Source organism: Trachypithecus francoisi, unplaced genomic scaffold (assembly GCF_009764315.1).
Source record: "Trachypithecus francoisi isolate TF-2019V2 unplaced genomic scaffold, Tfra_2.0 Lachesis_group7, whole genome shotgun sequence".
In the NCBI taxonomy this organism is placed as follows: Eukaryota; Metazoa; Chordata; class Mammalia; order Primates; family Cercopithecidae; genus Trachypithecus; species Trachypithecus francoisi.
The window spans coordinates 96,007,543-96,024,430 of NW_022681472.1; the positions used below are offsets into that span (position 1 = coordinate 96,007,543).

General features: G+C 38.0%; 1 protein-coding gene across 36 annotated transcripts in view; it reads right to left on the bottom strand.

Annotated features, from left to right (window-relative positions):
• PTK2 (protein tyrosine kinase 2) overlaps nt 1–16,888 on the bottom strand; it is a 366,245-nt gene that overhangs the window by 188,061 nt on the left and 161,296 nt on the right. For all 36 annotated transcript variants that reach the window (XM_033203331.1, XM_033203330.1, XM_033203297.1 and 33 more), the window contains 2 exons: nt 14,197–14,276; nt 13,859–13,921 (listed from right to left, as the gene is read on the bottom strand). In XM_033203331.1, the coding sequence (XP_033059222.1) occupies nt 13,859–13,921; nt 14,197–14,276 (143 nt within the window). The remainder of the gene's footprint in view (nt 1–13,858; nt 13,922–14,196; nt 14,277–16,888) is intronic.

The following is a 16,888-nucleotide window of genomic DNA, read 5'->3' on the forward strand; positions in this document are numbered from 1 at the left end:
CCATAACTGTAAGTTGGCTGGCGTTATAAACAAAACCATAGATATCATGTCATGATACTGTAATTCAAACATTTTAAATCCCTTGTCCTATAATCTGACTGCTAGTAGTACTTAAACCAATGAATTCCTCCTCTGCTAAATCCAAAACTGGTCTCAGTTCTCATTCTTTCTTATTCTGCTATTATTATGTTCATTACATCCTAAAATTATCTCAGCTTCTATGATATACTACTTTCTGGTTTTACCCATCAGTTAATTCATACAACTACTGGTTTTACATTTCTGTCTCTGGCCACTTTTGTTTGTAACTTCCCTTCCTTACCATTACAGAACCATCATTATCTATTTTGACAGTTGGATATGAAGGGGGAAAAGTATCTACACAAGTTCTTCCTTTTCATTTTGCCTCCTAAAAACACAGGGTCTTTGCATTTTAAGGATCTTGATGCCAATCATTACTGGGAAGTAGCAAAATTAGTACACGAGACACACTCTGGAATCTACAAGGTGGTATTCTTGATCATTTCTGCCTCTATCTACATTTTCAAGCCACTATTCCATAACAGCAAGCACTGATTTTCATATCAAAGAGGTTTTTTTTTTTTTTTTTGAGAACAAGTCTTGCTTTGTCACCCAGGCTAGAATGCAGTGGACCAATCTCAGCTCACTGCAACCTCTGCCTCCCAGGCTTCGAGCAATTCTCGTGCCTCAGTCTCCCAAGTAGCTGGGATTACAGGCCTGCACTACCACACCCGGCTATTTTTTGTAATTTTAGTAGAGACAGGGTCTCACCATGTTGGCCAGGCTGGTCTCGAACTCCTGACCTCAAGTGATCTGCCCGCTTCAGCCTCCTAAAGCGCTGGGATTACCGGCATGAGCCACTGCGCCCAGCCTCAGAGAGTTCTTAATTTGAATCCTGGCTCTGCCATAGGATGGACTTGCTGTTAACACCTGTGAGCCTCCGGTTACTTGTAAAGTGGGGATGTGAACTCCTACTACCATGCAGTGGTGCAGAGGTTTAAGTAAACTGTTGATGAAGTTCCTGGAATGTGAAGGGGGTAGTTTCTGCTCTGCCTTAGAAAGCACTGCTGTCTGGACAGCTTCTGGTCTACATGCCCTGTGTGTCTGTTTAATGCAGAGGGAGGCATGGCCTGACCTGAGGTTTGTTGGTGGACAGTAGAGGTCGTGAGAAGTCGTGAGATTCAGGGGCTACTGTGGACAGAGGCAACAGGGATGAGTGACTGGACATGAGGTATGAGGGAATGCTGAAGCTATGCACCGAGAACGGGGAGGTGGGTGGGCATCAACAGTTCTATTTTAGACATGTGAGGCTGGGCGAGGTGTACATGCATGCCCTTCTAGCAGGGATTTCAAGAAGGCAACTGGCCATGTCAGTATTTGGTTGAGGGAAAGACCAGGGCAGGGAATATCCTCTCCCCGACTGTGTGGCTGTCAACTGCTATTAGTCAACCCAGTTACACATCTATTTTTCTCAGAGCCAGGCAGAACTAAAAAACTTACCATATTCATTGCTGTCACAAATAAGAAAATTAAAGATAAACCAAAAAGTGTTGTATGATTCAAGAAAAATGAAAGGAAGCATATATTTTTTGAAAATAAAGACGAATACTAGGTATTGCTTTTACTTCAAAGGTGAAGACAACTCCATTAAAAAAAAAAAACACCTGAAGGCCAATAATTAGCATATATACAGTTTAGATTTTCTTAAACTTATTTTGAATAATAATGAATTTCTAACATTTGTCCATATGTTAGAACTTTATTGACACCTGGCAGTTGAGAAAATAAAAATGAGGCTTAAGCACACAAGGTCATGGTAAAAAGTCTGCAACACTGCCTTGAACACATTCTAATTTAATCTAGAAGTCAAACTACTTCAGGTTTTGTGATAGAGGACTCTGAGCACACCTAATGCACTATGTTCAAAGATTTTAGGGAAAGCCTATTATAGATATCTAAATTTAAAGCCTTAGGAAAGCAAGCAGGGACTTGTAGGCTGTCCCATTTTTAATATGAGGTCGCCTCTCTCCACGATCTGTGGGTCTGGGACTGGTTTACAACGTGCACTCTAATAAGCAGTAGTTTTGCCTCAAGTGGCATAAAAACCTTCTTTGAGCCCAAACTCTATGCAACTGTCCTGTATGTGAATAAAACAACAAATACAACTTACACATCATAAACAAAATATAATTACTAACCTTTATCATATAATTTCTGACTATATTAACTGTCAAAGGATATGTCCTAAATGCATTTAAACTCATGTAATAAAAAACTAGCTCACATGAAGCTTTTAGAATACTGCCAAACCCCAGTTCCCAAACCCAAGCATCAGTTTATTAGATTCCCACATCAGTTCAGAGAAACCTCTTGAACCCATACACAGATGACAAGACACTAATAGTAGGTTAGAACTGTGTTGTCCAATATGCAACCACTAGTGATATGTAGCTATTTATACTTAAATTAGTTGAATTAAATTAAAATTTATGTTCCCAACTGCAATGCTCAGCACATTTCAAGTGATGAGCAGTCCCATGGGGCTAGAGGCCACCGAACTCAGTGGGGCAGCCACAGAACAGTTCCATTGCTACAGAAAGCTGCAATGGCTGGGGCCAGCACAGAGCAATGAATCTAGGACTTTGGGCACCCTCATTCTCTAGGGCTTGCTGCTGTGGGCCCAAAGGCTCCTCAGTAAGGGCAGAGATGGGTGAAATGCATGAGCACTGGGGATAGGTGCAGAGCTACCACAGGCACAACCACACAAGGTTCCTGCCTTGCTCAGAAAGACTGGGGAAAGGAGGTATAGAGGGGTGAGGAGAGAGCTCTACCATGACAATGCAGAAGGCAGCAGATCTTACAAGAGACAGCTGTATGTTAAACAAGAAGCCTTTCGTTGGGATTGCCTGTATATACATAGCAGAGGGCTTCTAAGTATTACCTTTCCTACTTCTCTCTCAGAACTAACAAAAACAGTTTCTATGATCTGTTCACTAAGATTCAAATCATTTAGATTTGAAGCTACAAAGACAAGAGAGGCTATCTTCATTTACTTCCTCACGGAGACTGTATGACATACTAGGCACCATAACAGATCATGGGGTAGAAAAATCACTAATATTTCCTTTTCTTAAGTGAGATAATTACATAAACAACTAACTACAACACAGTGTGAAAGGTACTGTAAGAGTTTAAAACCAATACACTTAGCCATCGAGAGCTAAGGTTTTTGTGGCCAATTTTAACCAGAACTCTTAATGTTTAACTGACCTCTATCCTTTAAGTGAAAGATTTAGAACACTGGTGACTGATGTGGTCTTCGTTCTTTTTTGCTAAACCTCAAAATCCCATTCATTACTCCACTGATTCCTGTTGCCATTTAGCATTTTTGGAAAATCCCTAGCTGCCCTCCCACATCCCTGCATGATGACTGTGCACCTCCTAGTATTCCTCCTTTCACACCATAGTAGCCATCCAGAATTGTTCAGGAAAAGAGGCTGTGTAGGAGGGCCCCTCCCCACCTGCACCAGCTGACTGCCATCAGCATTCCCCACTCACTGAGATGAATCCTCTACGGTGCCCAGCTAGTCCCAGCCTGTGGTCTTATCCTGCACGTGTGTATTCACATCTACAAATTCGTAACACAGCTTGCTTTCAGAAGACTCCGATGAGAATCAACTTTCTTTACATATTAAAAAGAAACTAACCTTATTACAAGCAAATTCTTACGTCAAAGATTATTTCTCTTCTGGCAATATTTCTGAGAAGATTCTTGTCTGGTGACCCTGTTTTAATATTTTGTGAACACAATCCCTCAAATACTTAAAACCTAGGTGAAAATGCAGCCAAAACTAACTTCAAATATAACTTAAACAGGCATTTCCATGTAGCAACTCTATCTTACCCTTTCTCCAAAACTGTCAGAATTGAGTATATTTAATTCAGAAATAGTATGGCGGTACTTTCACCTCTAAATTATACTCAAGCCTCTTAACAACAGACAAATGCTAAAATTATCTTACTGCAACGGAGATTGCTGTTTCTTAATGACATTCTTCCCTTCATCCTGGGGATGAAGTTGTCTTTTGGTCAGGTACAGTGCTGCCTTCCTCAGTCTCTTCTGTAGCAAGGTATGGCTATGTGACTATGTTTTCTCCTATGTTCCTCTAAGGGAAAGTACTAAACAGCAGGTTCATAAATAATGTCACTATTATTTAATGTTATTTCATTACAATGTTGATGAGAAAAAAAAAAAACTGATTCCCAGCTGGGCCACTGTATGGAGTGTGCATGCTCTCCCTGTGTCTGTGTGGGGTTTCTATGGTTACTCCAGTTTCCCCCCACATCCCAAAGATACGCATGTTAGGGGAACTGGTGTCTGAATTGTCCTAGGATAAGTGAGTATGGGGAGCAAAGAGAGAGTACTCCCTGTGACAAGAATGGCATCCTGTCCAGGGCTGGCTCCTGCCCTGCATCCTGAGCTGCTGGGATAGAGTCCAGCCACCCACGACCTTGAACTGGAATAACCGGGTAAATAATTATGTCTTCTTTTTAATCAGACTTTTAAAAATGTATGCTTACATTTATTCCAACGTTTAATACTAGAAATGTTTTGGATCTCTACTTAGAAGCTGGGGATGTTTTTGTGACCAGAAGGTAGCTGCCTTCTCTCCTCCTCACCTCTTATTTACAAAAGATGTAAATAAAAGTTTTGTCTGTTTTACACGCCAGTTGTTCCCTGTTGTGTGAGCCCACAGGAAGTAACGTACCAGGGACAGGGGCTGGGGGACTTCACTGTCTTATACTTCCCCTTTGCCTACAAAAAATGTACCTTGGTTCTTCCTAGATTGGAAAGACATGAAAAAGAAAGATTAATGAACTTTTCAGCTGGTTTAAAGAAAAAACCCTTAAGTTTCTAGACAGTATTTGTCTCACTCTCAGAAACTGTGCCTTAGCGGTAGCAGTACTAGTATAACTCAAAATAGTTATTTACGTCTGGGCATGGTGACTCACACCTGTAATCCCAGCACTTTGGGAGGCCAACGTGGGTGGATCACTAGAGGTCAGGCATTCGAGACCAGCCTGGCCAAAATGATGAAAGCCTATCTCTACTAAAAATACAAAAATTAGCTGGGCATGGTGGTGCACACCTGTAATCCCTGCTACTTGGGTGGCTGAGGCAGGAGAATCACTTGAACCTGGGAGTTGGAGGTTGCACTGAGCTGAGATCATGCCTGCACTCTAGCCTGGGCAACAGAGCGAGAGTTCTGTCTGTCTCAAAACAAACAGAAACAAAAAAAGTTATTTATTAATACATTAAAGCAGCCGGGCGTAGTGGCTCACGCCTATAATCCTAGCACTTTAAGGAGTCCAAGGTGGGCTGATCACTTGAGGTCAGGAGTTCAAAATCAGCTTGGCCAACATAGTAAAACCCCATCTCTACTAAAAACACAAAAAAAATTAGCCAGGCATGATGGCGGGCACCTGTAATCCCAGCTACTTGGGAGGCTAAGGCAGGAGAATCGCGTGAACCTGGGAGGAGGTTGCAGCGAGCCGAGGTCGCACCACTGCACTCCAGTCTGGGCAATACAGCAGGGCTCCATCTCAAAAAAAAAAAAAAGCACAATAAAGCTGAAAGGGCATTCTGCATTAGGCTGTAAACAACTGAGTCTGACTTTAAAATTCCTGCCAGAATCTAATAAATTATGTGGAACATTTCATGAGTTTTCTTATTAGAAAGGAAAAAGAGAACCATGAAAAGAACTAATAAGAAACAAGTAGTATTCTGCATTCACGTATACTTCCTTTCTGTACTGAAGAAATACATAAATTTCTAAATGGCTCCAAGTTATTAGCCAAAACCAATAGGGAAAAGCAATGCCAATGCTCTCCTTGAGGTATGGGGGCCGCTAGGGTCCCCAGTTGCTCCTGTGGTAGAACAGCCATGGTGTATGCATGCAAGTCCCTGTACATCTTCTCAGCCAGGCCACTCCTAAAGCGCTGGCGCCAATCAGCCTTTACAATGGCCGCAGTGGAAGACAGGACCAAATGCAATGCTGTTAAGTATCTTTATTATATAAAATATAACTAGGTTAATGTTTTTGCTGGTATGCTATTATCGGGCCAGGTGTGGTGGCTCATACCTATAATCTCAGCACACTGGGAGGCCAAAGTAGGAACACTGCTTGACCAGCATCCGTTAAGCTACCGTTCAAGAACAAGGGTGAAATTTTTAAAAGAGAGAGATTTAAAAACAGAATTTTATCATCAAAAACTACATATTAAAAATTTCTAGGCCAGGCGCGGTGGCTCACACTTGTGATCCCAGCACTTTGGGAGGCTGAGGCGGGCGGATCACAAGATCAGGAGATCGAGACCATCCTGGCTAACATAGTGAAACTCCGTCTCTACTAAAAATACAAAAAATTAGCCAGGCATGGGGGTGGGCACCTGTAGTCCCGGCTACTCGGGAGGCTGAGGCAGAACAATGGCATGAACCCAGGAGGTGGAGCTTGCAGTGAGCCGAGATCGCGCCACTGCACTCAAGCTTGGAAGACAGAGCAAGACTCCGTCTCAAAATACAAAACAAACAAACAAACAAAAAAACACTTCAAAGTAAAAGAAAAAGGGAAACTGATGTTGGAAAGATAGATTGAGCTACAATGAAGAATGTTTAGGCAACAGGGAGATAAACATGCAGGTTTCTAGGATGCCCCCAGCACACACACACACACACACCACACACACACACACAGAGCACAACACGCAGAACAGAAACTGCTTTTAGCTTTCTGGACTGACGGTACCTGCAACGTGGGGATGATGAACCTGGCACTTGGGCACTGAGATTGGACCTGAGGGAGTCGGAAGTGGCATCATTTCCTGGCTCTTGTCAGAAGCCGCAACAGTGGAAATTAAGCCCCCTGGAATTCAGCTTGCCCAGTCTAGGGCCACCAGCCTCTGATTCAAGCCACTTTGGTGGCCTGAGTGAGAGTCAGAGTAACAGCAGATTGAGACATCCCAGTACCTCAAGGTTACTGTCAAATACAGAACAGAAAACAGCTATGCATAAAAAACATGAAGAAATAAATGGTGCAAACACCACAGATGCGCATATCAGAGGTTACCAAGCATGAAGAAGATTACATCACATGAAATGGAACGTCTAGAAATGAAAAATGTAAGCGGTAGAATGAAATAAACAAATAAACAACGTATGGCATAAAGATACTACTTAAGAGAATTAAAGAATTAGACAACAAATCCAAGGAAAAAATCCCCCCCAAAAAAGAGGATCCAGAGAGACAGAGATAGAAAATACAAAAAATGTAAGAGATAGCAAAGATCAGAAATACATCTATTGATTATTAAAGAGACAGTGGCATATATTTTCCAGATGAAAAACATGAATCTACAGAATTGAGAAGTATGCCTTATTCCAACTGGATTTATAAAAAGAAATCGAAGCACAAGACACGAATAAAACTAGAAAAGATGAAAAGTAGGAAGAGGACCTTAAAAGAAAAAGCAACCACAAAGAAATGTCAACAGACATTTCTAGTCATAACAGAGTATCTTTACAGTGTTGAGGAAAAAAAAAAACCAATGATCTGAACAATATATTTGGAACAAAAGGAAAAGCATACCAGAAAGGTGGTCTGAGATATAAAAATGGTTATTTTAAACAAGGTCTTGCTCTGTTGCCCAAGCTGGAGTGCAGTGGCAAGATCACAGCTCACTGCAGCCACAACAGCCTGAGCTCAAGCAATCCTCCAGCCTCAGCCTCCCAACTAGGTGGGACCACAGCTGCGTGCCACTGCACCTGGCTAGTTTTTTAAATTATTTGTAGAGATGAGGTCTTGCTATGTTATCCATGCTGGTCAACTCATCTTCCCACCTTGGCCTCCCAGTGTGCTGGGATTATAGGTATGAGCTACTGCATCTGGCCCAATAAAGGATGTTTAAGAAATAAAATAATACACATGCAGGGAAAGCCAAAAATAATAATTGTATAAAATAATAATAATGTCTAATATTTGGAGTTTCAATTTTGAAAAGATACAATTAAAATAACAGGAAAAAATGATGTGTAAGTTGGAAGAAGATGGGGAGAGTTAAGGTGTTTCAAGGTCCTTGCTTTAAGAGAGAGTTAGATAAGTTTAAAATCTGGAGTTGGTTAATATAGAAGGTTAAATGTAAGGGTAACTAATGAAAGAGGAGAGATGTTTATAAATTTCAAAGTAATTATAGAAGAAAATGTGGACTAAGAATACCAACTAAGAAATAAACAGCACATGCAGTCACACACAATTCATTTCTAGGACACTGGAAACAGATAATAAAGGCAAGTCCAATATATCACACATCCTAAGAAATACAAATGTACTTAACCCATCAGTTCAAAGGCACATTTAGCAAACTGGATTTAAGAAATCCAGCACTATGACATTTTTAAAAGACACACCTAAAAAGTATAAGGACACAGAAAATGAAAGTGAAAAAATAGTAATGTATAAACCAGGTCAAGGCTAACCAAAGAAGGCAAAACAGATTTCAGAACAACAACAACAACAACAACAAATTATCAGGCATAGAGAAGATCACTCCATAATGATGCAAGATTCAATTTACCAAAAACGTATATTGTTTGGATGTTTAAATAAAAGAGCCTCAAAATACAAAGGAAAAATTAATTGACTTATAGGAGGAAACTGGCAAAGTCCTTATCACAGATGGGTATGTTAACAAGCTTGAATAGGAAATGCATTTTTTAAATCACACTAAAACATTTATAACAACTGATCACACAAAGCAAATACAACAAAATGTTAATAACTGTAGTATTCAGGTGCTAGACACACAGATGCTGACTGAACAAGTCTCTCAACTTTTTTGTATTTTTGAAACTTTTTCATGATAAAACACTAGGGGAAAATGATCTTATTCTAGGGTCCACAAAGGAAGGCTCCACAAAAGTTGAGAGCCTCTTGTCACACAGACCATGCTATGTGAGCATAATGCCATTAAGTCAAAAGTTAATTTAAAAAGAAAATATTTTTAAAATCCACACATTTGAAAATGTAAAAACAGAAATGAATGCACAAAAGTTTCAAAACAAACATTTAACAATTTTAACTTCTGAAATGCCTTTTTAAAAATAGGATCTTAAAACTCAAAAACCAAAATGAAAATACGATTTTACTACATTAAAGAAAGACAAACTTCTGTATGATGAGAGCCATATACACATAGTTGAAAGAAAATGACGAGCTAGGAAAGAAAATACAGAACTAACATTACAAGATAGTGTTAACATGACAAAGACTGCTTAAGATTAATAAAGAAAAAATAAACATATTAGAAAAGCTTATTTAAAATACAGTTAATTTACACAAAAACTTAAAAATGGCCATGTATGTGAAGAAGTTTAATATCACCAGTAATCAAACTAATATAAAGTTATCTGTTGCCTATCATATAGGCAAAAATGAACAAACAATGGCACCATGCCTTACACTGCTATTAACCTGAACTGAATGTCCACTATTATGTGGCTATTTAAATGTAGTATTATATACTCATTGGGTGGACTATATACTAATGTATATTTCTATTTAGTCACGTGGAAAGATCTATTAAACATAAAGCTGAATAAAAAAAGCAAAATGCATATAGGATCATTCCACTTACATTAAAACTATGCATTGAATGTGCACACAAGTGTTAAAACAGAGAACTATAAGGATATTTACTAAAACTATGATGGTGGTTATCAGTAAGAGGAGTTGAAAAAATTTTATTTGACAGTGTAGTTTCAATGTTTCTCTAACTAGAATGCATTATTACCTTTGAAAACAAATAAATTAAAAATCATTTTAAAAGGGCTCAAAATTAAATCAACAGATGAACAATAACATTGTTTTCTATCATTTTTTTTCTTAATGCTCTTTAAAGAAACTCTACAGTTTGGTTTTTATCCTGACTGACAATCAGTATCTCCCATGGATAATAATCATAATTATAGTCCACATTTATTCAGTGTTGGGTACAATATGCATTAAGCTCTTGACATAAATTATCTCATCTAACTCCTTACAACGCTCCCATATATGTATCACTAATATCCCCATTTTACACGTTTGGAAACAGACACCAAGAGCTTACTAATAAAACTTGGCAAATAAAATAGTCAAGGTGTGATAAGGACTTGAACTCAGATATTCTGCTTCAAGAGGTCACTCAACTAATCTACTTATAAGGAGACAGGGTGCTGAATTCACACAAGTAGTATAATTCCAAAGAATCATTATCATGGGACAAAAAGCACAGGAATTTAGAAAGAGGGGACAGCAAAATAAGTACAATAATATCCTAACTACAAGAAACTCAAGATTCCTCTTTAACTATCATATTTACTTACTTTAAATATCACACATATAAATTAACTAAGATGAAACAGCCATATCAAAACAATAGATCATTCAACTTTCCATGCAGTCCTCTAAGAAGGATCTAATTTACAAACTCATGCTGTCTAGTTCTCCTGTTTCAAGCAATAATAATCACAAGCCCTTACTTACGTATAGCAATTCTCATATTCTCCATTTCACTGACCCCTGACAAAAACTACGTTAACGTTTTGAAACCACTGGTTAAAGCCCTAATTTGTCCTCTTCTATTCGTCTCTTCTCTGATCATCTGAGGTTCTGTAATTTCTAGAAAGAAGCCAAATTTACACCAACTTCAGTGCAAAATTTGACTTTCATTTCAAACAGATCTTGAACTTAAAATTCTTCTCTCCAAACGTACCATTCAGAAATTCACCTTGACAGATAATCTGCTTTTCTTTAACTGTTTTGGCGATTAAAAACATGTCAATGTATTATTCGTGGAAATTTTTTTCAAGTATCTCTCTTCCTATAACTCTGTATCCTTTTGACAGTATGTCTGGCTGTCTTCATTCCTTTGTACACCTCTGGTTCTCACACAGACTCTATCTTTCAGTTACCATTTCATTTTCCTGTCTTGGCCTCACATACAGATAGGTAGAATACAAATCACATCATTCTTTTTCCCCAGCCACTACACTATGGTAGGCTTCCACAGTGACCCTGAAAGATGATCACATGTGTTCCTGGAGTCCTCTCCCTGTATGTAACTCAGTCAGGCCACTGAACTAGCACTCCTCTCTTGACTTCACATAACTATTCGCCATCTATTGTACCTTTTTAGATCATCTCTAACTACTTGCTTAATTCTCCCATCAGGATTTTTTTTTAGATAGGCCTTTTATTTTACAATAGTTTTAGATTTACAAAAGAGTTACAAAGAGAGTATCCTGTATAGTCCACACCCAGGTTCCCCTACTATTAATATCTTGCATTACTTTGGTACATTTGTCACAAATAATAAACCAGTATGAATATATTATGATTAACAAACTCTATACTCAGATTTCATCAGTTTTTTCCCTATCCTTTTTCTGTTCCAAGATCTTATCGAGGATACCACATTACATGTAATCATCATGTTTCTTTAGGCAACTCCTGGATATGTGAGTTTCTCTGACTTCCACTGTTTCCTTCATCACCTTGACAATTGAGGAGTACTGGTTAGGTACTTTGTAAAATGTCCCTGAAGAGGGATTTGTTTGATGTTTTTTCTCATGATTAGACTCAGGTTATGGGGTTTTGTTATGAGGAAGGCTACAGAGATAAAGTATCTTTCTCAACACATTACATCATGGTTGCACACTATCAACACTACTGATCACTGGTGATGTTAACTTTGACCACCTGGCTGAGGTCATGCCTGTCAGGTTTCTTCATTGTAAAGTTACTTTTTCCCCACACTTCCTTTCCTTATTATACTCTTTAGAAACAAGCCACTAAATGTAGCTCATATGTTAGAGGTGAGTTTTATGCCCCATCTCCTTTGAGAGAGGGAATCTACATAAATTTTTTGGAATTTTTCTGTAGAGGAAATTTGTCACTGCTCCTTTAAATATTTATTCATTCAAGTATTTATATTACTATGGACTCATGGGTATTTATACTTTGGGTTATAATCTAATACTATGTAACTTAATTTGTTGCTCGAATTGCTCCAGCTTTTGTCACTGGGAACTTTTTCCACTGGCTCCATCCTTTGACACAGCCCCATCCTTTTGCTTTTTGAGCACTTCCTTCTTTCTGGCACTATAAACAGCTCTAGGGCTCACCCTTGTATTTTTTTCTCCTCTCCCTCGAACTGCATTTTTCCAAGGAGCTCTGGTTCCTTCCACTGAAGAATGGTACTAGAAACCAAGATCTAAGCACAGAGTACCAAAAGAGATGTTTTTTAATGCTGCTGGTATTTGTGATTTCATAACAGTGAAATAAACGAACAGTGATCTTTCCTTTTTCATTTTAAAAAACATGAACGTTCCCTTAGAACTAAAAATAAACATACCCCAACTAACTTGTTTTCTTTCTCCTCAAGCACACTTCTTTTCTGTGACTGCTATCCATAGTGGCCCATGAGAGAAAACCAAGAGACTCCTTGGGTTCCTCCCTGTCCTTGATTCAAATGTAATCAGGCTCCAGTCACACAGACTCTGCCTCTGCTAGCCCATGTCTCCATGGCCACTGCTTCCTTCTGTCTCACAGCCTCATCATTCTCACATGGACAAGAAAGGTACAGCAGCTTCCTGGCTCATTGCTTCCATCTTTAATCTTCTTTAATAAAATTCTAATCTCACAAATATGGAATTCTAACTTGCGAATCTCATCATGTAATTGTCCTGCTTGAAACGATGAGTCAGCGATGCTCAAAGGCTAAGTTCAGACTCTTTGAAGAATGTACTAGATAGGTAATGACCTGGTTCCTGTATACATGTCCCTATCTCCCTCATAAGAATGATATTCTATCTACTCACAACCAACTTAAGAGTTTCCTAACCTTTGCCTGATGGTCCATGTTTCTGTGCCTTTGCAAATGCTGATTTATCCTCTTGACTGGCTTCCTGGCTCCCATGCAACAAACCCCACATACCTACACTTTGTGAACCACTCATTCTTTAAGACTTAGGTTAAATAACATCTCCATGTGAAAACACCTCACACATCAAGCACCATTTTCCTGCAAACACCCAGCTGATACTTCCACTTTCATTTCTAGCACATTACGTTATAATTTTGCTCACTTGTCTGAGAGTCTTCCTTTTAGCGGAATGCTTCCTGGGGGTTAAAATTTTGTTTTATTTCCAAATCTCCGGCACTTAGCTACAAAGGACTCAGTGTTCAATTATCTTTTGCTGAATTAATTATGAAAAAGATGAAGTATAGGGCTTCTAGCCTCCCACCATGTAAACTCCAGATTGGGTTAATTTAATACAATCTAATATAACAGTCTAATGCACAAATTAATTTCATTATTGGAAAAATTTCTAGTTATTCTAGATTTTTCTGATACATAAGCAGTGAGTAACTTCCGTATCTCCGTTTGTGAAAAACAATCTGTAGTAACTTATACAGAGAATATGAACAATAATTTATAAGCAACTTATAGGCAGCTGTAGAATTCAATATAAATTAGAAAAAATATCACCTTGCTATGATTAACTCTACACAGCAAAATGTGTATGTTAACAGGCCATATACAATATTAGCTTTAAGACATCTATCAACAAATCTAAATGTTTACTAACACAATTAATGTCATCAAGGATTCTGTTCTTTTCCTCTTCCAGATATAAAATTTTAGAAATAGTAGTGTTTCAGAATCAGTATTTAAGATAAACTACGAAATAATTTAGTTCTGCATATTTGCAGGTATAGCTTGTAAGTATAATACTTACTCTAATACTTCATAGTTAGACTTCTTTTCTAGTGCATTGCCCCGCATCTCCCAGTATGATCGCCTAAAATCAGGGAAGACATACATTATATGTATATATAAGGAATGGTTATGTTGTTAAATGATAAAAACTGGGGGAGAGGCATCTGAATAATAAATAAAAATCAATGGCAACAACTGCAATTACCTTTGCACCAAACCAACAGTTCATAATTTACTCAAATTTTATTCAGTATTTCACTGATAATCATTATGAAGAAAAGGAAAATACCTGCAAAATATTCAAAAATAATTTAAAAATTGATAAATAAAGGCCTCAATGTATAGTTACCATCTTACCGTATTTCTAGACAACCCAACTTCAAAGCAATTTCCTGGTCCACTTGATCAGCTATCTCTAACATATAATCGCTCTTCACCTGCAACAAAAGGAATAGGATAAACAACACTGTTTTAAAAGAAAAATATTAGATATATGCACTCAATAAATGTTTCCTGAGTACCTTTCATACAGTTTACATTGTGTCAGTAATTATGCTTGATGTTAAAGATATAAACATGAGTTATACCAAAAATTATTAAAGAAATAAAACGGTCTCCTAATAAGAAAAGCTCATATAATCTATGACCACTTAAATGGGACATTAAGAAACAATGAATAGAGTCTGAATCATAATAACCTTCAGCTGCTCCACACCCTTCCCATGCTGTCAAAAGTGAAAACAAGAAGGGAAATTTTCATTTCTACAAAAATTTGCAGATGTATTTTCTGACCTCAAACTACAGTTCCAGCAGCATATTTTGGACTCCATTGAAAAGGCAAAGGATTTACATACTTCAAAATCCATTTAAATGTGCAGCTGAGGTGTTTCCATCTAACCATCAATTTTAAGTGATTAATCTGCAAAGTAATACAAGCTTAAAGTCTAAAGCAAAGACAAGAATCTAATGGAATTCTTGAAATGCCTTCTAAACAATGAATAAACTCAATTTTAAAAGCTGATAAGAGTGATATCAGTACTTGCAAGTAACTGTCACTGTGAACACATTTTCAAAGATGAAATGTGTATCATTTCCTTGTAGATTAGCCTGAAGAGATTAAAATCTGCAGTTTATTTTGATAAGAGTACCCATTTTGTTTTTTTTTTTTTTTTTTTTTTTTTTTTTTTTTTTTTTTTTTTTTTTTTTTTTTTTGAGGCGGAGTCTCGCTCTGTCGCCCGGACTGGAGTGCAGTGGCCAGATCTCAGCTCACTGCAAGCTCCGCCTCCTGGGTTTCCGCCATTCTCCTGCCTCAGCCTCCCAAGTAGCTGGGACTACAGGCGCCCGCCACCTCGCCCGGCTAGTTTTTGTATTTTTAGTAGAGACGGGGTTTCACCGTATTAGCCAGGATGGTCTCGATCTCCTGACCTCGTGATCCGCCCGTCTCGGCCTCCCAAAGTGCTGGGATTACAGGCTTGAGCCACCGCGCCCGGCCAAGAGTACCCATTTTGAACCTTACATGAAATGTTATCCCCCGTTCCTCCAAGAAGTATCCCATTCTCTTCAGCAGCACACCTGTGTTACTAGAAAACTACGCTCTATTATGAATTTTATCAACACAAAAATTTGTGCAAATTTGTCTTCTCTCTTGTTCTGTACTTTCATAATACCCTCCACTTTGCCTCGTTCCTCAAAGTCTAAAATATTTACTCTGACCCTTTACACAAAAAGTGTCTTGACTTCTGCCCTAAAAAAATTTTCAAACATCCTGTTCTTCAACAACTGCCTCCTAGCCTGCTAGCTCATTTGTTCGAAGAGTTCCATCCCCAGTTAAGTCACCTCTCACTCCACACCAATCTTTGTCTACTTCATACTGGATGGTTCCTCATTATGACCGTCCCTTGCAAAGACAACCAGCTCCCCTGTCTCCCATTATCCCTCTGTTTGAATTGCTTGGTAAACCCAAGCCATGTTGAACCTACCCACTCATCCTCTTCATGCTTAGATGAGCAGCTGGAGAAATCATAGTATAAACTCCACTTTCAACTCATGAAGACAAATCTCAAATGGCCAGTTAAAACTATCTGGAAATTGAATAATGCTTGCCTAGGAAGCTCTATAATTCACTGATTTCATACGTCCTCCAGTAAGCCTGCCATATCTCTGTTACAGAGAAGATAAAACACATCAGATGGGCATACTCTCTTTAACCTATCAGGAATTCATAACTTAATATGCATTTAAAAAGTATGAACATTTACTCATTATTTTCTCTTAAAGTAGGCGAAACATTCCCTCAGCTAGCAGTGGACAACTATGTGCTATTACTGATTTAAGGACTATTCTGTCTCAAAACCTTTATTTTCTGCATTAGCATCTAAGTCTGGGTGCTCAATAAATATTTATTGAATGAATGAGTAAACAAATGAGTGAACAGTCATCAAACTGGAGGGTGGGTACATAAATGTTATTTTCCATATGTATTTTCCATCCTTTACAAGGAACAAGAGTTTCTACTAATTCCACATAGCGGGCACTCAAGACTGATCAACTGCAACTGAATTAATCCAGTCAGTTAGGTAAAAAGCTTTAGGTCTAGAACAATTTGTTTAACTTCAATTGGCTCTTGTTTCTACAAAGCAAAAAATAAGTCTCAATCTAAAGCCTGTTTTGCATCATAAGTACGTTTATTATCGAGTACAAAAATAAAGGCGCAAGAATTAAACCAAGATAGGTATTTAGATAGGCAGAAAAATACCACAGCTACTCTGATGGAAACATTCAGTGGCTTTTAGTTGTCTGATGCAGATTTCAGAGGAACTACTGTAGACTGCCAATTACATGTTGAGGAATATGCACCATTATGAAATTCAATTAATCTTGAAGATTAATTGCTACAATTTTAAAACACTATTCACAGGTAGGAAAAATAATCAAATGCTATATTTCATCATCAAAACGAAATTCGTATTGTAAAAATGAAAAAAGGGGAAATTATAATTTAATAATCTTCATTTAAAAAATCTCATTTATGAGAATGATTTCAAAGTTC